The sequence below is a fragment of the Prionailurus bengalensis genome, chromosome B1 (assembly GCF_016509475.1).
Source record: "Prionailurus bengalensis isolate Pbe53 chromosome B1, Fcat_Pben_1.1_paternal_pri, whole genome shotgun sequence".
Taxonomy (NCBI): domain Eukaryota; kingdom Metazoa; phylum Chordata; class Mammalia; order Carnivora; family Felidae; genus Prionailurus; species Prionailurus bengalensis.
Window position 1 is genome coordinate 185,642,230 of NC_057344.1, and position 26,660 is coordinate 185,668,889.

The window sequence follows — 26,660 nt, forward strand, 5'->3', positions numbered from 1 at the left end:
CTGGTCTATTACAGTATTGGAATGCATTCTGTAAGACTTACCAGCAGACCACCTTGCACCTGCTACTGTGTGAGGTTCAGGAAGAACGCTTCTATGCCTAGATCCACAGCACCAATACTCCTCCCAGATGTCCGTTATTTTGGAGTCCGCCATCTGGGGGGCCTGGAGATCTGAACCCTACTCTCCATCCTCGGGGTATAGGGTTTGGACTCCGTTTTGTTTAACACCGAGATTCAAAGGGCGGCTTTCATTCATCTGTCAGCTATTTACTGAGCACCTACTCTGTGGCAAACACTAATAAAGGGACTTGGGAAGCAAGATTCCCACCCTCATGGAGCTTCTCTTTTAATAAGCTTTGTTAGTTTCTTTCCCCTGGTCTTCCCGACACCCGGAGTCCAACAGAGAACCTAGGAAGTATAGCCTCTTCGGATCCTTGGCAGACCGAAAAGGCTCAGACTGGGATCTTGGCATCTATTCTTAAGGGACACTTGTCCTTCGCTTGTGAAAGGGGGGTGAAAGAGGTTTGGTTCCATACTGAGCCTCTAACTTAACAAGTCTCACAGAGGCAAGGGCGCCGTTAGACCCTCGGATCCTTTCTCCCCTGCTTCTTCGTGGTTTGGTGGGGCTGGCAGGAAGGGAGGAATGAGAACACTGGACGCCCAGGTTACACACAGTGTTCTCCCTGCGGGTGGGAGGCTCGATCCGAAGCACTCACACCCCCTCAGGGCTTCCGAGCTCTCAACAAGCAAGCCGCCCGCTGCCCTGTGGAAGCAAGTGGGAGCTCCTAAGGAAAGCAGACGAGAGCACCTGACAGCACAAATCAGCAAGCACAAGGAGGCTCCAGGCTAGATTCGCATGAAGGGCTTCCTTGGTACCAGCCCCAGGTTTAGACGCAATTCGAAAACCCTCCTCCCATCTCCACCGCCCTCCACCTCTGCCTCAGCCGCACCAGACTCCACCTGTCAGAACCGGGATGCTAAGTGGCCCCGAAGCACCTGTGTTTTGCCAGCCGCTTCCCTCAGAGGATTTGTTGGTGTTTGGGGCAGAGGAATCAACAGATGGGCGGGCGGGTCACCTAGAAACTGTCCCAGCCGGGGGTTGGGGGAGTGCCTGGCATCCTCTCGAGGGTGAGCGCTTGTGAGTTTCAAGGTCACTGTTGACACTGCAGGGCAGTAAGCAGCCTTTTGTGGACAAGGGCATTGCGTAAGAGCCCCCAGGAGCTGAGTGAGGCTTTGGGGGGGTCAGCGTGACCACTGAGCCAGGAGGCAAGAATCCCAGCAGCAGCCGGAAGAAACCCACCTGGGAAGGCTCTGAGGCAGGCTTGTGTTTTCTAACTCTTAACGTTTCTTTAATGCCATCTGCCCCCAAAAAGAGATAGGAAAGGTTTTGCTCAGACTCAGGCAGAGTGCTTTCACAGCAATTGATTCTCTTTAGGTTTCACTTAAAAAAAAAAAAAAAAAAGTAATTTCTTTTTTGTTGTTCTAAAACCCAGGGATTGCATCAGGCAGTCAATGGCTTAGGATGGTATTACCACAAATTCAAGAAAAATTATGCCAAAGCGGCCAAGTACTGGCTCAAAGCAGAAGAGATGGGGAACCCGGATGCATCGTACAATCTTGGAGTCCTGCATTTGGATGGCATTTTCCCAGGAATTCCTGAAAGGAATCAAGTAAGTCTTGAGAGCAGCTGTGCAGGTGGCCGCCAGATCATGGAGCCTTGAAGGTCTTATGTGCCCCGTGGGCGGTGCAGGATGAGGCCCCATGGGTGGTGCAGATGCCACCCAAGACGCAGACCCTATCCTCAAGAAACTCAAGGGTCCAGTTAGGGAGATAAGATAGCCAAACACCAAGGACGGCATCTAGCCAAGTGTCCAGTGTGTGCCAACCGCTATGACCCAAACGGTTCTTAATGGGAAACTGTGAAGACCAAAGCAGTCAGGAGGGCTTCCTGGAGGAGGAAGGCCTGAACTAGGGAGGAAGGGGGAGATGATACAAGATGAGAATGCATCAGAGGCAGTGCAGAGATTGATATTACTAGAAGGAAAGAGAGCTGGGTCCAGAGAGGGTTACCGGAAATGAGACGAGATTTAATGAGAGTAAAAACAGGGGTGCCTCAGTGGCTCAGTAGGTTAAGCAGCCCTCTTGTTTTTGGCTCAGGTCATGATCTCACAGTCTGTGAGATTGAGCCCCATGTCGGGCTCTGTGCCGACAGCTCAGAGCCTGCTTGGGATTCTCTCTCTCCCTCTCTCTCTCTGCCTCTCCCCTGCTCTCACTGTCTTTTTCTCCAAATAAATAAATAAACATTTTTTAAAAATGATAGTGAAGGGGCGCCTGGGTGGCTCAGTCGGTTGAGCGTCCGACTTCAGCCAGGTCACGATCTCGCGGTCCGAGAGTTCGAGCCCCGCGTCGGGCTCTGGGCTGATGGCTCGGAGCCTGGAGCCTGTTTCCGATCCTGTGTCTCCCTCTCTCTCTGCCCCTCCCCCGTTCATGCTCTGTCTCTGTCCCAAAAATAAATAAACGTTGAAAAAAAAAATTTAAAAAAAAAAAATGATAGTGAAGGGGCGCCTGGGTGGCTCAGTCGGTTGAGCGTCCGACTTCGGCTCAGGTCATGATCTCACAGTTCGTGGGTTCGAGCCCCACATTGGGCTCTGGGCTGACAGCTCCGAGCCCGGAGCCTGCTTTCGATTCTGTGTCTCCCTCGCTCTCTGCCCCTCCCCCACTCACACTCTGTCACTCTCTCTTCTTCAAATATAAATAAACATTAAAAAAAATTTTTTTTAAAAATAAAAATGATAGCGAAAACAACAGTGATAGTCTTCAGCGTTGGTGAAGCACTTTCTCTGTGACAGAGACTCACAGATACTTGACATGCATCCCGCGTCATTCTATCCTCTGCAATAGCTGCTGTCACCCCCATTTTACAGAAGGAACAATCAGTGCTCTGAGAGGTTATGTCACTTGCTCAGAGCCACACACTTAGTGGAGGCAGGGCCTGGATCCCTGCACAAAGTGAAAGCCCCTCATTATTAATATTGATGATGGCAATTATAATTTCTGCACCATTCCATTCTGCAAATTCCATCGAATGCCCATCCAGGCACTCTTCCAGGCCCTGGGGATACAGCGGCAGACAAAAACAGTCCCTGATCCTGGGAAGCTTACATTCCAGTGGGGAGGAAAGACCATAAACAAAGAAATATATAACATGAGAGCAGGTGGAGATATGTGTCACGGGGCAATAAAGCAAGAAATCAGAGAAGGCCTCTCTGATAATGTGACATTACAGAGACTCCTAAGATCTTACATGTATCTGGGAGAACATTCCAGAATGAGGGAACAGCCAGGGCAAAAGCCCTAGAGGAGAACAAGCTTGGCATGCTCAAGGAATGACCGGGAAGCTGGAGCCCCAGCAGCAGAAAGCAGGGGAGGGGCATAGGTGGGACATAAGGTTGGGGAGGCAGGGGCACAGGTCATTGTAAGGACTCAGCTGCTCCAAGGAAGATAGGAAGCCTGTGGGCAGCTTTGGACAGGGCAGTGATGTGCTGTTTAAAAAAAATTTTTTTTTAACGTTTATTTATTTTCGAGACAGAGAGAGACACAGCATGAACGGGGGAGGGGCAGAGAGAGAGGGAGACACAGAATCGGAAGCAGGCTCCAGGCTCTGAGCCATTAGCCCAGAGCCCGACTCGGGGCTCGAACTCACGGACCGCGAGATCGTGACCTGGCTGAAGTCGGACGCTTAACCGACTGAGCCACCCAGGCGCCCCTGACGTGCTGTTTTAGAAACCGCCCCTGGATCCTAGCAGAGACTAGAATTAAAGAAGACAAGAGGGGAGCAGGGGTTAATGTATTGAATCCAAGGGAGAAAGGACGGGTGACCCCAGAAGGGGTCGGAAATGTGGCTCGACTACGTATGTACATTGAAGGTCAAGGTGACTGGGTTGATAGTGTTTTGGACGTGAGGTGTGAAAGGGGAGAGGAGTCAGGGTGACTTCAGAGTGTTTGGCATTTATTGAGATAGAGTGGAGAGGGCATTTAGTGGGATGGGCAAGACTGAGGCAGCAGCAGATTTGGGGGATGGGGGACCGGAAGATTATTTTTTGTGAAGCATCGTACTAAGCCTTGAGAATACATCTCATTTAATCCTTGAAACAGCCTTGGGGCAGCAGGGTGGCCCACAGTTAAGCATCTGACTTTGGCTCAGGTCATGATCTCAAAGTTCGTGGGTTCGAGTCCTGTGTTGGGCTCTGTGCTGACAGCTCAGAGCCCGGAGCCTGCTTCCGATTCTGTCGCCCTCTCTGCTCCTCCCCCACTCACGCGCTGTCTCTCTCGCTCTTTAGAAAATAAACATTAAAAAAAAATTTTAATTAAAAAAAAAATCCTTGAAATAGCTTTTCCTGCTAGGTACTATCAGAAGCCACATTTTTCAGTTGAAGAAATTGAGTTAAACTCTCAGTTGGAGAGATTAACTAACATGCCCAAGGTCACACAGCTAGTAAGGAACAGAACTGGGATTTACACCCAAGCCTGTCTGATGCCAAAGCCCTGCCTTGAGAACGACAGCTAACTGCCTCCGAAAAATAATAGTACCCAGTGGAACATACACCCTGGTAAATGTTTGTCTTCTGCATTGCTAATGTCTGGTAACCCACCCACGTATCTGCAAGTGTGGATTTTTTATTGTCACATTCTAATTCTCACCTTCCTACTGGAAATGCAGTTTCTGCACAGGGGTTTGAAGGAAGGTATTAAGCAAGGTCAGGAAAGTAAATGCCTGGATTTTCACCTGGTGTAACTTCTGGTACGTTCTCCTATTTAGCTTGTGGGGGTTAGATGATTCCTAGCCACGTGCTGTCTTGTTTATTTACTGGGTAAACTGAACAGACTCGCTTACCGTTAAAGTAATCACATCCAGAGGCCAGCTTCTGTGGTTGGCTGTCTTCCTGAAGCTTGACTTGGTTTTCCTAAAGATATCAGAAGTTATGAGCCTGTGAAAATCTCAGGCGTTAAGTGTCTGTCTCACCACGTTGGCTCTGGTGAAACCGGCCCAACTAGAAGGACTCCTTACCAATGAGATGACTTTGCTTATGTCTCTACAGACGTTAGCCGGTGAATATTTCCATAAGGCTGCACAAGGCGGACACATCGAAGGAACCTTGTGGTGTTCTCTCTATTATATCACAGGCAACCTGGAGACCTTCCCTAGAGATCCCGAGAAGGCTGTGGTGTAAGCATCTGTCAGATGTCGTGTGCGAAGGAAAAGCCACGTACTTTATTCATTCACAATGCCTGACAATGGGGTTCCTGCTCTTTGTTTTGCAATTTTTAATTTAATTTTTTTTGTTATCAGGTATACAGGCACATAGTTTAAAGAGCCCCATGATTTGACAAGGCAAGCATAGATTAGAAATCAAGCTAAAAAAAATAATTTGACAAGGGAAACCAGGAAATCTGCTACCCCACCCCACCTAGACGCTTTCCTGCTCTTAAGAATAAGTCACTTTCAATCTTTGAATTATTTCTTTATGATTTGCCTCTATCTTTAAATGACACGTTTATACCACTGTTTCTTGTTATTTTCATCATAGGCTTTGTCTAATGATGTCTCACTGTGGCAGATAAAGATACAGTTCTCTCTCATTCAGCTGCCACCTGCTATCCCACACATCCACACTTCCCACCCTGTCCCATTTTCCCAATAAATATATCATTATTTTGGTTAGATTAGTATCAGGGTGTCCATTATTATGACCATGTGAATGCTGTGCATGGCTGAGCCATGCAGTGTCCTAGGACTGCCTTTCCTTTCTTACACAGCTTTTTGTTTTCTGTGGGGTAATAATTATATTTAATCGTTCTTTAGTGGCTTAGCTTTCTGCGTACTTACGATTTTTCGTGTGCGTACTCTCCACATTCTCCCAGGGTTGTCTAAATCTCTCCTCCGTATGTCCAGACCCACCAGGTATTCTATAACCTAATCTTCTCAGGGACATCTCTCCCGGAGTCTTCAGGACATAGCTACCCTCCTAAAATGAACTCTGTCCTCATCGTGAGGGTTCCCTTTCCCTTCCTCTCCGTCTCTTTTGGGTTCTGTTTGCTGGGCCCTATTTCTTCCTCTTTCTCGGTCTACTCCTACACTTTCGTAGAGCACATTGTACAGTAATGTCCTAAAGAACGGTGAACAGGAGGCACATTTTCGAGGTCACACATACTTGAAAATGTTTTACAGAGGTTGGCAAACTATGGCCCATAAATACCATGTGTCCCACCATCTGTTTTGTATGGCCCCAAGAGCTAAGAATACATTTTACGTTTTAAAGCGCTGTAAAACAAACACACACACACACAACAATGAATATGAACAGAGACCATAAAAATATTTACTATCTTGCCTTTTACAGAAAAAAAGAAAACAAACTTTGCAGACCTCTGCTTTAGACCACGCTCACACCAATAGTCTGGCTTTTCATCAGACATTTGAGAGCAAATCCAACCTGACCTGAACTCAGTGATTAAACTTGACCTAGACAGATTTGAAGCTTTATCATTGTTATTCAGGATGTTTGGTGTGAACATTCAGATGTTTCATACATTTTCTTGTTATCTTTTTGTTACTGGTTTCTAGCTTAATCCCACTACAATCAAAGAATATATTCTGAATGATTTCAGTCCCTCGGAATTTGTTGAAACTTGTTTTATGACCAGCATATTTTGCTACACCTGCCTTTTTTTTGTTAGAGTTTGCATGTTATATCTTTTTCCAGCCTTTGCTTTCAATCTTTTCTGTCTTTTAATTTCAACGTGTGCTTCTTCTAAGCGGCATATAATTGGGTTTTTTGTGTGCTCTTTATTCAGTCTGAAAGGGTTCGTTTTTAATTGGTGTATTTAGACCATTTACATTTAATGCAACATATTGATACATGTGGTTTCAAATCTACCATTTTACTATTTATTCCTTATTTGTCCCATCTGTTCTTTGTGCTTCTGCCCCATTTTCTGACCCTTCCTTTGTCTTAACCAAGTATTTTTTAAACATTATTTTATTTCCCCCTTCCATTAGCTTGTTAGCTATGTACCCTTACAATATTCTTTTAGTGGTTGTAAATCTAAAGATTACAACAAGTCAGTTCATTATTAATAAAATTCTCCAGGAGAAATTAGAGAACAGAAAAAAATGAGGAACCTTATAATGAATCAGTATATACGTTTTAATGGAGAGAGTACTAGAACTCTTGGCAAAGATTATCTTTTTTCGTACTGGTGGTTATTTTTCATTAGGTACCTTTCGTGTCTTTGTTTCCATGCCTGATAACTCCTGAGCGTTCATAAGAAAAGGCACGGAATGCAAAGCTCTCAAAATGCATAGTGTTTCGTTCTGATTTGTTGCTGTATAAAAATTCTAGCGAGCAAAATATTCCCCAAGTGGGATTTTTTGAGACCAAATGAAGAAAAAGCAATTGTTTATTTGCCACAGTTTGGGTATTTTCTCGTTCCTTTCCTTTCAGATGGGCAAAGCACGTAGCTGAGAAAAATGGCTACTTGGGCCACGTCATTCGCAAAGGCCTCAATGCCTACCTGGAGGGTTCATGGTAAGCTGGGGACTTCTGTTAGAATGAACTTTCTCAGCTCTCACCTTTCAATTTGTCCGTGTAGTCTTATGAGATGGAGTCTTAAAATACAACCGAAAATGCAATTTGCAGGGAAATCACGGCCTCCCACTAACGATATTCAGAGTATCACAGACTGATTGGCTGTTGATTGGAAAACATAGCATTTCCATGTTTAATTATACACAAAAATTAGTTCTCCAGGGGAAGCGTCCACATTCATCAAGTTGAGAGACACATGAATGCGTTGACATCTCTTCCCTTCAAGCTTGTTCCTCTTGGTTTCAGAGTGGAGACAGCACAGGGAGTCCTAGCTGAACCTCTGCCTCTCCCTGGCAGGCCACAGAAAGCTCACGGGAAGAAGAGAGAGCCGTGTGTTTAGGGCTCCAGCTACATCCTTCCACTGATATTTTACCACATCTTCCACGGCCGAGAGCCTGGGTTTGCTGGAACTCACTCACCAGACCTCTGATGTCATAGCCAAACAGTCTCCCCATTTTGACTTTCTTCTGATGAAGTTAGCAAGTCTCATCCTGGACCCTATGGGATGAGACACTGCACGTAAAGACTTGCAAATGCTCCCCGTTTGCTGTGCCTTGATTTTACAAATAAGGGCACACCTTTCCAAACTGCAGACCCACCTGATCCATCGTTCTGTTTTCTTCCGCCAGTCCTCCCATTCTGTCTTGCTTTTCCATTGGGCCATATTTTCTTGGCTGGTTTTTTTGCCTAAATGATCTGGGTATTTCAGTAATAACTAACAAGGGCATGCAAATCAGCACATATCCCATCAGTCCACAGCCTCAAAGATATTAGACCAGACCTGTCACAGATCACACTCTGATCTGAACCTTAATTAAAAATTAAAATATGAGTCCAAAAGAACACGATTTTCTCCTTTGGTCCATGGGTGCCCACATAATCAGCAGATAGCGTTTGGTAAATGAGAATCTTAAAGAAGGCAGGGCAAACGAATCCAATGAAAACAGCACAAAAAGAAATGCTTATCATTATCATCCTGTGAAAGCGTATTATCTATAACCTCACTCTACACAATCAGAAAAAAAAATTTAATGAAATTGTTATTTTGCAATTGATACACCTTACAATTTTTCTGGTGTTTCATCTTGTCTCCCAAGTAAGCTTCAGTTCATAAAACTCCCAAATTTGACTTTAATTTATTCTCTACTTCTCACCCTCCAAACTTCCCACCCCCACAAGCTTCTGAGGGGAAAAAGAGCATTCAGATACCAAAGTGTGTCTGCGAGGGATTTTCCCACAGAGAGAGCACATCTGTAAACTCCCCCACACCGCCACACGCACACACACACACACACACACACACACACACCCCAAGATGTTTGACACTGTTTTTCCCATAAAGAGAGTGCCTATTAATAGCTGACATTACTTGCCTGCTTTTGAATTTAACATCACAAAGCGTTTCAGGTAGCACATTTTAAAATTTGCTGTGAAGGTCAAGATGAATTAATTTTTGTGATCTGTTGTCCTTCGTGCAGTATTCAGCCACAGCATGAGATTGATTTTTTTTTTTTTCTTTTGGTAGAGGGGAGGGGGAAGTTAAGTGTATTCTGCACTGTTTGTGAGTTTGGGTCCAGTTCAGCAGACTTTATGGAGTAGACTTAAATGCAAGATGCCTCATCTCGTCATATGCTTCAGGGGATGCCACAAGCAGGGCTTGGGGAAGTTTGTGGCCTCACCTCTTCTCATGCTGAACTCACATGGCCCGTACTCTGTTTGACCTCTGGATCTTTGAACATGCTGTTTCCTCTGCCCAGAAGTCCTACCTAACTCCGCACTCCCGTTAGGATCATGATGGCCCTGGTTGATAGCCCTGTGACTTATACCCCAGTGCCCAGCACTGATGGTACCTGGGAAGTGCTCAAAAACAAATGAATGTATGAACGAAGGCAAGTAGCACAACCATAACTCAAGACCCATGAGCAGCATATTGAGAACATGAAAGATTCTGAGGAGGAAAAATGCCGTGCAGTTTGTGGGACTTAGGTCAGCCTTCACGACAGAGGTAGCAGAGGGGTGCTTGAGGGGTGGGTGGAATTTCCACTTCGCCATGCAGGGAACAGCGTTTCTGGTGAAGGGAATAGCAGGAACAAAAGCAAAGAGATAGGAAAATTCTGGATGAATCTAGAAATTTTTAAGCCTCCAGTTTGCCTTCAGGTGAGATTTGTAAAAGGGAGTGATATAGAATAAGACCAAAGAAGTGCTGCTCTAGGGAACTTTAGATGGCAGGTCATGCACTTTTTACTTTATTCGTGAGGAGTGGGGAGTTACTGATAGTTTTGGGAGAGGGTACTGAGATGACAGAGCTGGGTTCTGAGCTGTTTAGCCAAACAACTGTGCTTGATGGTAAAGAGAAGGGAGAGTCAGAAGGGGCATGTTAGTTCAGAATCCAGGTGAAAGGAGCTGAGCATCTGAGCTGGAGATGTGGCACAAGCCAGTTCAGTTGTTCTTCTCTCCTTCTGTCATATAATGGTTGATGCGTATGAAGGAATATGTGATATATACGTAAGTTCTCAAGCGTGATGATAAAATGAACACCTATAACCCTACATAAGAGAATGAACAGTTCTGGGGCGCCTGGGTGGCTCAGTCGGTTAAGCCTCCGACTTCAGCTCGGGTCATGGTCTCGCGGTCCGTGAGTTCGAGCCCCGCGTCAGGCTCTGGGCTGATGGCTCAGAGCCTGGAGCCTGCTTCCGATTCTGTGTCTCCCTCTCTCTCTGTTCCTCCCCTGCTCGTGCTCTGTCTGTCTAAAAAATAAATACACATTAAAAAAAAAAAAAGAACTGTTGAAGCCTGCATTTCCCTCTCAGATTAAATCTACCCCCACCCCTATGCCCAGAAGTAACCATCATCCTGAGCCTTATTGTTTTTTTCTTTTCTGTGTGTTTTTTTAAACATTTATTTGTTTTTGAGAGACAGAGACAGAGTGCAAGTGGGAGAGGGGCAGAGAGAGAGGGAGACACAGAATCGGAAGCAGGCTCCAGGCTCTGAGCCCAGAACGCTCCAGCACAGAGCCCAATGTGGGGCTCGAACTCACAAATCGTGAGATCGTGACCTGAGCCAAAATGAAGAGTCAGACACTTAACCAACTGAGCCACCCAGGCGCTCCCCATTTCTTATATTAACACACACTGGCATTTCCCTTTTTTGTTGTTTTTAAGAACAATGTGGCCATGAACATTTTTTATGTAGATTGTGGCATGCATCAGAAAAGTCGCTCTGCAATATAAATTTAGGAGTGGAGTCACAGGGCAGGCACGTGTTCAACTTTGTCAGGTGATGCCAACGGTTTTCCCAAAGGATTTTACCAGTTTGCTCTCCTGCCAACCGTGTATATATTTTTGCTGCTTCAGATCCTTACCAATCTTGATGCTGATGCTGAGTGTTGTTAAAGATAAGTGTCAATCTGGATGTAAAGCCTTTTTTTTTTTCCTATCAGCAGGAAGGGACATCTAGTATCCATTACAATGGGAAAATCGTTGTCGAAGTATGGTTGAGGCAAAGTGCTTGTATCTCCCCCCCACTCTCCAAGCCCCAAAACTTCCCCGGGGGTTAAACAGGAAATCTATGACTGTTGGCCTTCCCACACCACAGGGTGGCTTTTTTGGTACCATCTATCTGGCTGCAGTAGAACTAAATCATCCATCAATGTCCCAAGTCCGTCCCCCTGCATTTTCTGTGAGTGAATTTATTCTGGACGTTATTTTCAAATTACGTGTGTCAGTTTGATGAGCTTGTGTTTTTCTGTGTTGTTCCAGGATTTATATGGGATAGTTTAAAAGAGGAGCATGGTTGAGAAGAGGGCTTTTTGCTGTATAGGCGTAATACGGAAGATAATGTTGTCATGCCTGAGGCTGTCCTCGGACACCAGAAGAAGTCAGCTAAGGAGAGGCTGGCTGTCATGTTTCATTTCTCTCCGCTTTACCCCTATGTGTGTTTTATCTGTGAGCTAGGTGTTTTATTGTCCGTTGTCTTAGATATGTCCTAAATATTCAACCCAGGAGGTTAGCCAGAGGGTGGGGGGCTTGGGGCATGCCAAGTTCTAGCTGAAAGAGATTCACCTTTCTGCAATAGACCAGGGGTCCTGAATTCCACTAAGATCCCAGGATTTTTTTTTCCATCCATCCAGTATAAGCTGCTTCAGGCATCGGCAGAGGAAAGCACAAAGAAAATACCATAATTGTTTCAGAAGCTGCTCAGAGGTACTCAGATTCACAGTTCACAGCAAGCAGCTAAAGGATTGATTATTAATATGTATCATTACAAAAGATCTGTGAATGTGTATGCCGAGTCAGAAGTGGGGGGATAGCAAATGTGCCCCTAAACTCGTTCTTTACCATAAATCCCCTCCTCTCCGCATCCACCCCCCCACCCCCAGTCCTTGTCAGAATGACTGTCTGGGGGACATTTCACTTTGGTGTATTGGAAATAAAGCTTGAGGCTCTGGTTAGCTTCCTAAACCTTGAAGAAAGTCTTGGAAGGGCAGTACGGTTCTATGGTTTGCCTTTGGGCGTCCTGCCCATAGCAGGTGCCGCCGACATGTTTGTCCCATGATTATAATTATAGAAATATCTGTAATTAATACCTCCGGGCAGTTTGTGTCGGAACACAATTAAGTAAGAACAAAGCACTGGGAGGTAAGGTGGGTAGGATTTCTGCAAAGGTGTCGTTTCTCAGAAGTCTTAATGAGCCGAGCAAGTCTGGCCTTGAGTGTGCTAAGCTTCGCCTATGGATGGCGGTGATATAGGAGAGCACCAGCCTTCGATGATCGCTTCTGCAGGATGGAACACGGGGCTGGATTTCCAGTCAGCATTTCTACAGACATCAATGTTTTTTAGACCTCTCTTTTTGATGGATTTCAGTGCTTCCTCAAAGGAAACGCTTGAGAATTCTGTGAAATTTCCTCTTGGCTTACACATTTAATTGGACAGTGGAAGTCTTCCTGTAAAACTCGTCCCTCCCTCCCCTCCCCACCACCAAGGTAGCTTTTGAGACAAGATATTGACTTTCTGAAGTTTGTCATAGTGACTCAGTTCTTACAGGAAGCATCAACCTCCTGCCTCCCCCGCAAATTCTAACAGTCTGCCCAAAGTGCTGTCAAAGAAAACGTCTTTTTATTACATTTTAATAATAATGTGAGCCACATTCCATCCATATGGCAGCAGAGGGATCCGGCCCAGTATTTGACCTTGGGCCAGTAAGTCTACACCTCTCTTTCCCTCATCCATCCCCAGGGGGAAACCAGGCACTGGTTCGCCTTCAAGCGTCTCCAAAGAAATGCGAGATTGTAAGACCTTGGGAACGGGTCCCTGTTGCAGAATGATGGGGACTTTCTGCTGGGCCACCTTTGCAGAGCCTCCATCTGGGGTCTGTCTGTTCTGAAGATTCTTGTCCCAAAATGTGGTTTTTGCAAGCTGTGTAAGAATATGCCTAGGCGTCTTCTGTGCTGTGGGCTCGCTTTCTGGCTTGTGACGTAGGGGACACTGCTCAGCCAGCCTTGTGTCTCTTTAGCATGAGTCATGGCTAATTGGTCGGCTGCCTTGGATGTCTGGGAAGCCAAGAATCAGCTCACTCAGCAGCTCCATGGCCCGTGACCTGCGTTGTGTCTGATTGAAGGTCTCACTGTCGTAATTTGACCCCCAGTCACCTCTCCCTGTCCCCAGGGGTTGGGCCACCAGAAGCTGCTTTAGCAGAGTAGAAAAGACGATTTCAGAATCTGCTTCCTTTGTTTCCCCAACCCTCCCATAAACCAATTTCTAGGTGGAGTTGCAGTTAAAAAAAAAAAGTTCTTAATGTCAACTGCTTAGAATGAAAAATAAGCTTTAGAAACAACTATATATGGCTAAAATAAAATTTTACTCATAAGCTGAGAAACACAAGGAAGATGGAGGAAATCATACGAGTAAAAAGATGAAAATAAAATGATTTGGTTCTCACCACCTAGGGATAAGTGCTATTAGCCTTTTTTTTTTTAATTTTTTACACATTTTATTTATTTTTGAGAGACAGAGCGTTAGTGGGGGAGGGACAGAGAGAGAGGAGACACAGAATCCCAAACAGGCTCCAGGCTCTGAGCTGTCAGCACAGAGCCAGCCGTGGGGCTCGAACCCACGAACTGTGAGATCATGACCTGAGCAGAAGTCGGATGCTTAACCGACTGAGCCACAGGCGCCCCCGTGGTGTTACCATTTTGATAGATAATTTTTAAGTTTTATCTGTTTCCTCTCCATACGTGCATCTGCATGTGTGTGTGTATGAATGGATACATTTGGTTTCATTTCTGTTTTACAAAAATGGAATTGCTCTGTTTTTCATCCTACCTTCTCTTTTTTTTTTTTAACCGAAAGGAAAATTTCGCATCAACATCTCTCCACGTTTTTGAATCCTCTTCCACAACATCATTTTTAACGGCCTCACCTGAAAGTGGCTGCACTGTGGGGTAATTTAACTACTCACTGATTTTCAGATACTTAAGTTGCTTCCAGTGTTGTTTTTTGTTCATATAAACAGGTCTCCCATGAACTCTGTGGTCACAGAATCTTTACACGTGTTTCTGGTTTTTTTTAGAACAAAGCTTTACCAGGGAAAACTCTTGGCTGAATGGTGTGGGCATTCTTAAGACTTCCCGCATTTAACCATTGGGTTAACCAGCCCTCCCACAACCAGCGGCTGTAGGAATCCGTCCGTTTCCCCAAACCCATGCTGCTACTCCGTATTGTGAATCGTGCCAGTCTTTCGACAGGAGAACAGTCATGTCTCATGGTCTTGCGATCATTCAGTTATGAGCAGTATCGAGCATTTATTTTTTTTCCTCTGTGTTTTTGGCCATTGGTATCCAGCCCCTTGTCAACTGCCTCTCCTCGGCCAAACTTCTCATGCATCACAAAAGCTCAGCTGTAATTAAGCTTGCTCAGAATCCTAAGCCCCATGAAGCCTTTCACAAAACCGGACTTTTTCTACATACCGCTTACCTCTTCTAAGCGGGGATGGTCGGATTCAAGGACCAAAGGCTAAGAGACAAGGCAGCCAGCACGCCATATGCCATTCGGCCAGTAGAGGTAGCTGTTGCATCAACTAGCTCTCCACCCTTATCTGTGAGTTCAGCCTTTAAGGTAGAAAATAAATCAGTGCCTGCAGTATTTTTAACAACAGTATTTATTTAAAAAACACACACACAACAAACTCATGATTTTGTGGTTTTAAAAAAACTGCTTATTTTGTGCCCTCTTATGCTTGAATATAAAGCTCTCTGTGAATATTAGTAAGAGCCACTATATGAAATTTATTATTAATCATCTATTTTTAGGCACGAAGCTTTGCTGTATTATGTTTTAGCAGCAGAAACTGGAATTGAAGTGTCACAGACAAATTTAGCACACATCTGTGAGGAGAGGCCAGTAAGTAAATGTATTCTTCTCAGAATGGAAGCTCTAAGGTTAAGGATAATGAATTGGGTTGTAAGAAGGCAAAATCAGTCACTTGGCTGAAATATTAATGAATCCACTTTTTCTCCCCTTTCGCCCCCTTAGGATCTGGCCAAGAGATATTTGAGCGTGAATTGTGTTTGGAGATACTATAATTTCTCTGTTTTTCAAATCGGTGCTCCTTCATTTGGTATGTATAGAAAAATGGGTGCTAAATTGAAGTGTTGGGAGCTTTTAGTCTTTAGGAACCGGGACCACCTAACAGCTCTGTGTGAAGTATGATATTTCTAAACAATTAGAAAAGAGTGTGAAAAATCTCTGCCGTTAAGATCATGAGGCTGCCGTCAGCCTCAAGCCATGCGCTTCTCCTTGTCCGTGGTCCACTGAATACTCGAACCTACCATTTCTGCAGAGTTGGTGAGAGGCCCAAAGAGAAAGTTGTTTTGGAGAGATTCTCTGGGCCAGTCGTTTGCTTTTTTTGCCCTCAGATGTATCCCTGTCTTCCTCTACTCTGCTCTGTGTAGTAGGGGGCTGATCCCCAGGAACTACAGTTCCCAGACTCCTTTGCCCCGGGGCATCTGATTAGTTTTAGCCAATGAGAGTGCTGGTGAGAAGCCCAAGTATTTCTGCTCTTTTCTCTCTCTCCTCTGGGCTGTGTCTCCAGCAATGGCTGCACGTTTATGGTTCGAGCTCCTGCCTGGCAATCCAGCCTCTGTGGTCTCAGCTGGCCTCCAGATCTAGGGATGCGAGTAGTTTCCTGCATTCCTGTTCTCTGGATTGTCGGTTGTTCCTCCATTTGCCTTTTCAGCTCTTCCAACACCCTGGCAACTAATCCTCAGTGTTGAAATCCATCTTTTGAACTACTTGACATAGATTCTATTTTTCTGACTAGACATTGAATGATACATACGCTGTTAAACAAAACTTTTTCCGGAGGGAGAAAATAAAATATATGGCTTAAACAGAGTAAAGAAATACCCATCAGTCATCAAACCCAGGCAGCAAAATTTCAGATGTGAAATAAAGTGCCCAGAGCAATCTTGGCCAATTGGGCTGCAAAGTTGCAGACTGGGATTTTCACAGACCCATTCGGGACAGCTGCCTGGCAAAGCACAAAAATGTGCCTAGAAATGGTGATGCTCAGTACAAAAGCTTTTCTTTTTTTTCTTTTTTCTTTTTTCTTTTCTTTTCTTTTCTTTTCTTTTCTTTTCTTTTCTTTTCTTTTCTTTTCTTTTCTTTTCTTTTCTCTTATTTTCCTTCCTGGCACACCAAAGAAACAATGATGTCATGTATTCACATTCTGGTAGGAAAAACTCTCCGTCACGCAACTGGGCCAACCATTGAAAATGTCGGTCTGAAATAAAACCACTTCACAAATGGGCCTGTGCTTTCTGTCCTGCAGCATATCTGAAAATGGGAGACCTTTACTACTATGGCCACCAAAACCAGTCACAAGACCTTGAGTTGTCTGTGCAGATGTACGCCCAAGCCGCATTGGATGGAGACTCACAGGTAAACAACAGAAACGAGCTCTTGGTGATGTCTGTTTGTGAGGTTGCAAGGCCTCAAGTCCTCACAAGCCGCTTCACAAAGTCATTCCTCATCCATTTTCATCGCTCTGTGAAGGCATGAACCGTAATGGTGAACGTTTATTGAGCACCTACTATGGTTCCCATACCATCATCACAGCAGTCTCATGAAGGGGGGATTATTATAACCATTTCATTTACAGGGTAAGTCTGCAACAAGGCGATACATTGCTCAAGGCCAGGCAGGTAGCAGGTGAAGCAGTCCGATCCGAAACCCAGATCTTCTGGCTCCAAATCCAAGAATTCTTTCTTCCAGATCCCATCAAACTGACTCACTGCATAGAAGCTGAAGAAATTGGAAGTGTGGTCAAAATGAGAAGTGGTTTGTTTATTTGGCTGGGCCACCGATTCGGTGAAAGGAATTTGCTCTTGGTGACCTTTTTGGGGGGGAAATTTCTTATTTTGGAATGTTTTTACATTTATAGAGAAGTTTCAACAAGAGTACGGAGAGTTGCTATATACGAATCATCCAGCTTCCCCTAATGTGAATATCTCGTGTAACCACAATACCGTTCTCAATCTAAGAAGCCAGTGATGGTTCCGTACCATTCAGTCCACTTCAGGCTTTACCTGGATTTCACTTATTTTTTCACCAATGTCCTTCTTCTGTTCCAGGATCCCATCCAGGGCCCCACATTGCATTTATTTATCGTATTTCTTTAGTCTTCAGTGGGTAATAGTCACCCAGCCTTTCTTTGTCTCTCATGACCTTGATACTTACGAGGAACACTGGTTGGGTATTAGGTAGAGTCTCGATTGGGCTCTGTCTTCTGTTTCCTCATGAATTGAATGAAGTTCTGCATCTTGAGCAAGGAAAGCACAGAAGTGGTGTGTCCTCAGTGTATCGTCTGAGACGTATGTGGTGTCGGTGTATCTCATTACTAGTGAGGCTGATCTCAGTCACTTGGTTAAGGTGGTTTCTTCCGGGGTGCTCCCCGGTAAAGTTGGTATTTTTCTCTTTCTAATTTATATATATATATATATATATATATATATATATATATATATATCTTGGGGAGAGAGCTTGCAACTCTGCAAATATTCTGTTCCTCCTCAAATTTCTGTCCGCTAATCTCAGCATCCTTTAGTAGATCTTGCCCGCAACAGTGATTAATGTGGCTAATGTGATCCTCTGTTTGCCTCACTCCTTCGACACCTGCTAATCAGAATTCTCCTGTGAGGATCTCAGGGTCATTTTCACGATGGAAGTTGCAATAGTTGTTACCTTCTTATACACCAGTTTTCTGGTGTTGCGCTTTGGGGTCTGATTATAGAGAAAAAGCTGGAAACTTATGCCTATCTTAATTTTTGCTTTGTGTTTTTAAAGGAGGTACTACATCAAGTGTTTCTTTCTCCCTCCTCCTCCTCCTCCTCCTCCTCCTCCTCTTCCTCTCCTTCTTCTCCCCTTCCTCCTCCTCTGTCTTCTTCTTTTTATAGAGAGAGAGTGTGCACAAACTGGGGAGAGGGAAGGAGAGAGAGAGAGAGAGAGAGAGAGAATCCCAAGTGGGTTCTACATGCAGCATGGAGCCCAACATGGGGTTTGATCCCACAACCCTCGAATCATGACCTGAGCTGAAACCAAGAGTCAGACACTCAACCACCTGAGCCACCCAGGTGCTCCTGAGTGTTTCTTTATTTGGGTTAAAACCCCACATCTCTATCACTTCATAGCTATTCATACACGGCAAGTCACTGAGTCACGGAGTCTGTGTTTTCTCATTTGGAAGGTGGAGGTATTTACCTCATAGGTTATGAAGATGAAATGTTTAACGTAGGGGCACCCGGGTGGCTCAGTTGATTAAGCCTCTGACTTCGGCTCAGGTCGTGATCTCACAGTGCGTGGATTAGAGCCCCGCATGGGGCTCTGTGCTGACAGCTCAGAGCCTGGAGCCTGCTTTGGATTCTGCGTCTCCCTCTCTCTCTGTCCCTCCCTCGCTCGCACTCTGTCTCTCTCTCTCTGTGTCAAAAAGAAATAAACATTAAAAAAAATGTTTAATGTAAAGCACTGAGTGCAGCATTGAGTACACTCAATGGACATGATCTTTTCTGTTATTATTTCTTCTGGAATGAACTAGGAGTTGGTGGTAAAAGGCCTCATTGTAGAGCCAAACTCCCTTAGGTGATGTCTGTTGTCACTCAAATTCAGGGGAGTTTTCTCCCCCAATTCTGATTTATGTTTTTGGAAAAACAATGTTATACAAACATTAAAAGATAGTTTTAAAGCAAAATAAAAATTAAGGGATGGCTTAACTGTGGCTACAGTTCCATGGCAGGGGCTTTACTCCATCCTGTCTTCTTGTCCCCTTCCAACCCCGTCTCTCTGTAACGTTAGCAAGATTGCCCACGCCACTTAAAAACCCATCTCTTTTCACACATTGTAGGAATGTGTGCATTTTATTGCGGAGTCTCTGTCATTATTAATTACTCTTAACCACCGCCCCATATTCTGTTGAGCTGAGCTGGTGAAACGTTATTCTCGTGTGCTATTTTATTCATTGATTCGCCACATATTTACTCGGTCCCGCCATGTCTTAGACACTTCTTAGTGATGGGGACGTAAGAGAAAAAGATAGACAATATTCTTGCCTTCGTGGGATTGATAGTCTATTAAGGAAAACGTGGAGGCCATTTCCTGTGCGTTGCAATGCCACAGGGTGCTATGGTGGACATTTTCATATTTCTATCTTTTGTCTCCACTTGAACAATTTCTTTGTAATCTGGGGGCTAGTGTTGCTGAGACAAACAGTCAAAATGGGTTCACGGTTACATAATAAGAGCGTATTGTTGACTTGTTTTCTGAAAGGGTTTCTCAAGGAATACCTTAGCAAGCAGTGGTTGAGTGTAGGAAAGGAATTAAAATCTTGTCAGCACTGGATATGTTCACGACTTCATTTTTAATTGTTCTAATTAAGTAATTATAAGTGGCTAACTTCCTTACTGTTTTACATTGCATTTATTTGATTACTCGTGGTGATGGACACTTTTACATATACTTTATGATCATTTACTCTTGATATTTATGTGAATTCTCTTCTCTTATTCTTTGCCTGTTTATCTCTTGGATTTTTGATCCTGTTTTTTTTTTTAATTTATGTCATAATTAGTTCTTTATACATTTGCCCGGTAGATAATGAACCTTAAGCTATTACACTGCATACAAATATTCTCTCGTCTATTTTCCCATTTATTTTAATTTTGTTATTCTTCCAAGAGACATTAAAATTATATAAAGTGATTTTTTTTCTTTTTTTCTAATAGTTCAAGTTTTAAGAGTACCTTCCTTTTAGGGGCACCTGGGTGGCTTGCTCAGTTGAGTGTCTGACTCTTGATTTCAGCTCAGGTCATGACCCCAGGGTCATGGAATGGAGCCCCACATGGCGATTCTCTCTCTCTTTCTCTCTCTCTTTCTCTTTCTCTTTCTCTTTCTCTTTCTCTTTCTCTTTCTCTTTCTCCCTTTGCCCCTCTCCCCTTCTTGCACTCTCTCTCTCTCTTTAAAATAATAATAAAAAGAGTACCTTCCTTTTAAAGAATCGAGAGATATTCTATATTCTGTTCGTGTGTGTGTGTGTGTGTGTGTGTGTGTGTGTATTGTGTGTGCATCTTAAAGACACAACACTTTCATCTATTTAGGGCTTATTTAGCCGGGTAGTGGAATAGTGGAAGTTAAGATTTGAGATTTGGACCTCATCTGCTTGCATTTGAATCCCAATTCATGCCCCTGTCTGGCTGTGTTACCTTGGGCAAGTTCCTTAACCTCTCTGCACCCCCGTTTTCTCACCTATAAAGTAGAGAAGATAATAGTACCTATCTCAATTTGTTGTTATGAACATCAAGTATATATAAAACAGAACAATGTCTCACATATAATAGCACTAAGAAAAAGTTAGCTGGGGGCACCTGGGTGGCCTAATCAGTTAAGCGTCCGACTCTTGATTTCAGCTCAGGTCATGATCACGGTTCATGGATTTGAGCCCCATGTCGGGCTCTGCACTGGCAGCAGGGAGCCTGCTTGGGATCCTCTCTCTCTCTCTCTCTCTCTCTCTCTCTCTCTCTGCCCCCCCCTCAACCATTTTGTAAAAACTTTAAAAAATGAAAAGGGAAGAAGATGTTAGCTGCTGTTATTTTTATCATGATTATTGCACGGGATAGCAGTGAGAGGCTTAGTGTATACAACCTGTTGGGTGATTTTCATTGAGATCCTTATCAATGGCAACTGAAAGGAAAGGTTGAAGGGAGGATATAAGTCGTTAAAACATGACCATGAATTCTTTGAAGGGCCACAGTCCAGTTCCATTCGTAAATCCCTAATGGTACGTTACCCATTGTTTCTCGTTTATTTCTTGGTCCGGCCACGTGCTCAGCTCATGATGGTCAGGGCTTCTCCTCCAGGCAGTGTGGTAGCCTCCATACTTTATGAAGCACCTCCACTGTCAGGCTCTTAACTCTGCTGGGTTTTTTAATTGCATCTGCACAGCCCAGTGAAGCAGGTCCTACCTCTGAGGGTCAAGACCAAGGCATATAAGGAAGAGGTAGGGAAATGTACTTGGGAGGAGCTGGGCCAAGAGGATCATGAGAGAAGGTTCTCCGCATGGGCCTAAGAGAGAAGAGACAAACCCCCGTATCTGACTGTGTGCACGAGAGACTATGTTAGCATGTCAGTCGGGAGTAGCACCCCCAGCCATCAAAGCATTCTGCTAGATTTCCGACAGGCTGATGGTGTCCCCGGGCATGATCTGTAAGTGATAGACATTGCCTTCAACTTGGTATTTTGGTTTGTTGATGATACAAGGGCACGTTTTCCAGTGAGTTCTGTCTTGAGAGAATGAGCAGGAAAGGACAGAGTCCCCTGGTTGACTGGTTTCTGGCAGATGGGACACAGCATTCCCTGAAAGCCTCCTGGTTCTCCTGCAAATAAATTTCTCAGATGCATATATTTAGGGAAACAATCCATCAATGAGGATGACAAAAACATCTGGCTTGAGGGACTGAAAAAAAAATCTAGAGGTTGTAAAAGTTTACATTTGATGAAGGGCATGTGTCTGGGGTTTTATTATAAGGAGTTGATGAGTTTGGTCTGTGGCTTGTTTTCAGGGATTTTTTAACCTGGCTCTGCTAATTGAGGAAGGTGCTATAATCCCACATCATATTTTGGATTTCTTGGAAATTGACCCAACTATCCATTCTAATAACATCTCCATCCTTCAGGAACTGTATGAAAGGTGAGTTCAGAGCCTCTTTAATACTGTGGAGTCTGGGTGGCGTTTACTTCTTGGTAAAAGTTAGGCTTTCTTTTATTATGTAATGGCAGCTGTTATATAAAGGGCTCAGGACTTGTTTCGATTAGAGAGCACTCAGCTGGACCCAAACAATTTCCCTGTCTGAAGCTTACCATACAGAATGTGCTTGATCTGAAGTCAAAGTGCGGACCAGGGTTTCCCATGAGGGTGGAAAGACTAACGTGTCCGATTAGACCACGCCTTGAGGCAAATAGAGAAGCAGTCCGACGTCCAGACTTTGGACAGGCGCTCGGACAGAAGTATTGCTCTGGCAGCTCGTTGCTTCAGGGTCCTCTTTGACCCATTAGCTTTTTTATTAAGGACAGGACTCTTTTTCCTGAGGTTTCTGCCAGGATCCTGGAATTTCAGGGCAGACCCAGGCTCTTTAGAACTGGCTGCGTTTCTTTGTCTTGCATCTCAAGAGTGGCCCATGTGCCCAAAGCAGGAGGCGGGTGTGAGGGTCTGATAGTGTGGGTCATAAGTAATGCCACCGAAGTTTGCCAGTACATCCGGATGCCCCGTGCTTTTTGTCTCGCAGGTGCTGGAGCCAAAGTAGCGAGGAGTCCTTCAGCCCCTGTTCCCTGGCCTGGCTTTACCTTCACCTGAGGCTCATCTGGGGTGCTGTCCTGCACTCCGCCCTGGTAGGCGCCATGTCTCCCGGCCCTGCCCACAGGGGTCCCTGCCTTTTGTCAGTCATCTGATTCATGCTTTGGATTTTGCAGATCTACTTTCTGGGAACCTTCTTGCTGTCTGTATTGATCGCCTGGACTGTGCAGTATTTCCAGTCTGTTTCAGGTAAAGATTTATAAGAAGCCAGGGCAATATAAAAACGTAGGGATTCTTTTTTCACCTACCAAGAAGATGACACTCTTCTTCCTCATGCCCTTGACTATGCTACTTCCTTTCATTAGGTTGGTCATTCATAGGGTGGAGGTTTCCCCCAAGGTTATACTATAATCTCTGGCGGATAGAAGGTCCCAATTTTTGTTATATTTGTCAAAGTAAGCGAGGATTTTTTTTTAAGTAAGAAGCTTAAGATACTGAACTAAAAGGTCTTCTCCCAATGAAAATACATCCACTATAGATACTCTGCATCTGTTGCCTTAAATCCAGATCTGAAGCCCCCTCCAGTATGAATTCTTCGTATTTATCCCAGTCAAGGAATCAGATGTGTGGGATGATAAACAAACACTCATGATGAATAAAAATACCCAGCCACATGGAGTCAGAAGGAGGGGCCGAAGAGGAATGTGAAGTGAGCATTTAGGTTAGCGTGATTTCCACTGGTCACTGTTATTTGTCTGAGCTGGCGTAGGACCGTAGTTAAAGAGACGGACACCGCCTTGGCGTCTCTTTGGGCTTTGGAGTCCAAGCTTGGCTACTCATTAGCTGTGTGACTTACGGTGCGTTGGTTCACCTTCCTGATCTCCCAATTTCTCAACAATAAAATTAGGTTATAATAGTAGCGATTTCCCAGGGATGGCAGAAGGGTCCAGTGAAAAAAAATACGCACGACACTTACCAAAATGACTACTGTGCTTCATCTGAGCTGTTATATTTATCTGGCATATAAAACCCTCTCGGTAAATGTGAGCTATTACGTTCATCTCCCCCGTCAAACCGTAAGAGGAATCAGAGGCAGGATTTCGTGCATCATTTATGATATCGCACACTTAGTAGGCGCTCAAATTTGCAAACCTCTGACCGTGGAGAATTATAATTTCCCGCCATCTTGGATGACCGCAGAAGGACATAATGTCTCACGAAGACCAGGAGGGACATTTACAAATGGATAAATTAGGACTGGACATGGCATTTGAGCACTTGAGCATTTGCTCAACCATTATTCATGTAGCAGATAATGAAAAGCGAAAAGAGTGCATTCCACCACAGATTCGATGGTGGGAAGGAAGTCACTGTCGCGAGAGGCTAATGCAGAATCACTTCCCTCTGATTTACCTGAGGAGGTTAACAAGGAGCCATCAAAAGCCCATCCAGATTTGCTGCCCCGTTGTATGCCGGCTTATAAATTTTCCTCATGCAAATTCTGTCCCGTCCCGAAATTTGTTACCAGGTAGAGCACATTTATTTTGCATCTTGTCAGTGTTTTCCATTTCAAATTATCTTTGTCAGTTTTACTCTGCAGAAATATTGTTATGATTATTACAAATGCAATTCCGTGAGAGGAGCTGAAAATTGTCTTTATGATTTTATGCCAGCTGGTAGCCATGAAAATTCATGGGCTGGTGGAAGTTGTCTCTTTTTCCTGTCTTCCTGTCTTCATTATCAGTCTCTCCACATGCTCGCCTCCCTGTCCCTCCTGGCCTTTGATATTTTTTTTTCCCTTTGCTCTTTTACACATGTTCTTCATTTATTTGCAAACTCTTTCACTTCCTGTGCGTACCTCCCTCCCTGTTGCTGGCCTTGGACGAGTCTGGATGGGCTCTTAAAGTTCATTTAATTCTACGCCCTTTATATTTCACAGATGGACAGACTGAGGCCACGTAGATGAAGTGGTCTGCCCCAAATCACAAAACAAAGTCCAAGAAAGGACAGAGGGCAGCAGGATTTCACACTTTTTCAGACTCGCAATACAGGTGGCCCTTCAGCAACAGGGCGAGTGAGGGGCACCGACCTACCCTGAGCTGAAATGCTGCAGATAACTTTGACTCCTCCAAAACTTCGCTACTGCTTGCTGTTGACCAGAAGCCTTACCAGTAACATAGTCAATTAACACATATCTTATATGTTATATATGTCATGTGCTGTATTCTTACATTAAAGTAAGTTAGAGAAAAGAAATTGTTATTCAGGAAATCATAAGGAAGAGAAAGTACTTCCATGGTGCTGTAGTGTATTTACTAAAAACAAGCACAAACTTGTGTACGTGGGTCCATACAGTCCAAACCTGTGCTACTCAAGGGTCAGCAGTATTTTAAAACAGTGGCTACCATTGTGTCTCTGACCTATTGTTGCCTTATATAGAAACTATTTTGTAGCACGTTTTTTGGGTACCTTGAAATGAACGATAATTAACCTGCCTCCAGGCATATTTTTAAAAATAATACCCCACAGCAATATAAAGGAGAAATAAAAAGAAACCAATTATAATAAAATGATGCATATTTCACTGTGTAAATTCTAGCCCCATACCTCTTTATTGTAATGTGCACATGAATCACCCAGGGATCTTGTTTAATGCAGATTCTTGAGTCAGTAAGTCCAGGGGCAGGATTCCACATTTCTAACAAGATTTCAGGTGATGTCCATGCTGCTGTTCCATGGGCCACACTTTGAGGAGTGAGGGCCTAGAAGTAAAAAAAAAAAAAAGTCTCCACGTATTTCCAAAATGTGCCCCAAGTAGTACCTACTAGCCCTGTTAGAACTAGTGTTGTCAGGAGTTAAAATATGTAGTCAATTATTTTCCTATTTTTAAGGTCCTCCCCATAAGGGCAAATTTGTCAATAACTTTGAAATAGGAAGGTACTCTGTCAGTGACTAGACACTGGGGCAGGGGACGAATTGGCACACAGGAGCAGGGGGAGAAGACGGCTGCGAGGACAAAGCATCTGTCTCCCCAGTGACCCCCGGGGCCAGAGGTCTCACGACCTGCCCGGTGGGAAGGGGGCGCCCTCCCGTAGAGGCTGGTGGCCAAGGTGTGGGGAAGCAGGCACAGGAATGAAGCCCGGGCACTGGCCGACAGCGAGGAGGGACGAGATTTGAAAGTCGGGAGCCTCCGTTAAGTAGCCTCGTGTAAGGATTGTGCCGTAAGTCAGGGATCTTTGTCATTTTGTGATTTGCATTTTTCCAGTTAGTTGTTTTTCAACATTAGTGATTTACGGTCAGTCTTTCAAATTGAGCTGTCCATCCGTTTCGCTTTCGGCTCCAACTACCTTCATTTCCCTCCTGAGTTTCTGTGCTCTGTGATATATGGTCCACACTCTGCCGCGTTTGCCACACTAAATCGTCCCGCGTCCGGAAGGTTAGCCGTGTGGGACAGTAGCTAACCGCATGGGCTCGGGAGTCGTGCGCTCGGATTCTGGCCCTGCCACTGACTTGTGTGACCTTGGGCAAGGGAGGGAGCCCATGTGCGCCTCGGTTTCCCTTTCTGTAAAATAGCACAAATAGCGGTCCACCTACCTCCTGTTGCAGTTGAGGGAAGCCAACAGCCAGATAACACGACGTAAAGTGCTTAGAAGTGAACAAGCGGTGGCTCTAGCTCCCCGAGGAGTAATATCCTCGGGGGTTTCCACCCTCAATCCAAGCTTGACCTCAGGTAGCGCCTGCACTTACACATCGTGCTTTATCTCAGTCACAGACACGATTCCCAGAGCCCAGTGGGTCTACGTTGTTAGACTCTTTCTCAAACACAAAACGCTTTTTTAAAGTATCTAAAAGATATCGACCAGGCCACAAAGAGAGCCAGAACGAGTACATGAAAAATATCGCACGTCTCTCGTTTCCTTGAGCTCGATGTTGCCTCCCAGCTTGTGTTCTACCAAGTGGCTCGGTCTTTCTTGAGGCCAGCGCCCCCCAGGGTAGCGCAAGGGTCCCTGGGTCTTGGTCCACTCACACTGTCGCCAGTCTGATAGCTGAACACACGCATATCCACTGGCTTTGCAGCTTCTGGTCACCTAGGGGTCCCGCCGGCTTTGCTTCACCTTTTTTCTCCCCGGTCTTCCTTTCTGAAATTGCTGAAGGGGCAAGGCGAGGGCTTAGCGGC

At 44.7% G+C, this 26,660-nt stretch overlaps 1 protein-coding gene across 8 annotated transcripts in view; it reads left to right on the plus strand.

Moving 5' to 3' along the window:
* The window catches only part of SEL1L3 (SEL1L family member 3), a 105,760-nt gene that overhangs the window by 73,781 nt on the left and 5,319 nt on the right, over positions 1-26,660 (plus strand). For 4 of the 8 annotated variants that reach the window (XM_043572844.1, XM_043572845.1, XM_043572843.1 and 1 more), the window contains 9 exons: positions 1,493-1,669; positions 5,099-5,226; positions 7,505-7,588; positions 14,955-15,045; positions 15,178-15,262; positions 16,475-16,584; positions 21,753-21,880; positions 22,476-22,578; positions 22,660-22,732. In XM_043572844.1, coding sequence (XP_043428779.1) covers positions 1,493-1,669; positions 5,099-5,226; positions 7,505-7,588; positions 14,955-15,045; positions 15,178-15,262; positions 16,475-16,584; positions 21,753-21,880; positions 22,476-22,578; positions 22,660-22,732 — 979 coding nt within the window. Of the gene's footprint in view, positions 1-1,492; positions 1,670-5,098; positions 5,227-7,504; positions 7,589-9,286; positions 10,252-14,954; positions 15,046-15,177; positions 15,263-16,474; positions 16,585-21,752; positions 21,881-22,475; positions 22,579-22,659; positions 22,733-26,660 lie in introns of those variants that run through there. The other 4 variants (XM_043572848.1, XM_043572849.1, XM_043572847.1 and 1 more) reach the window with 3 other exon arrangements.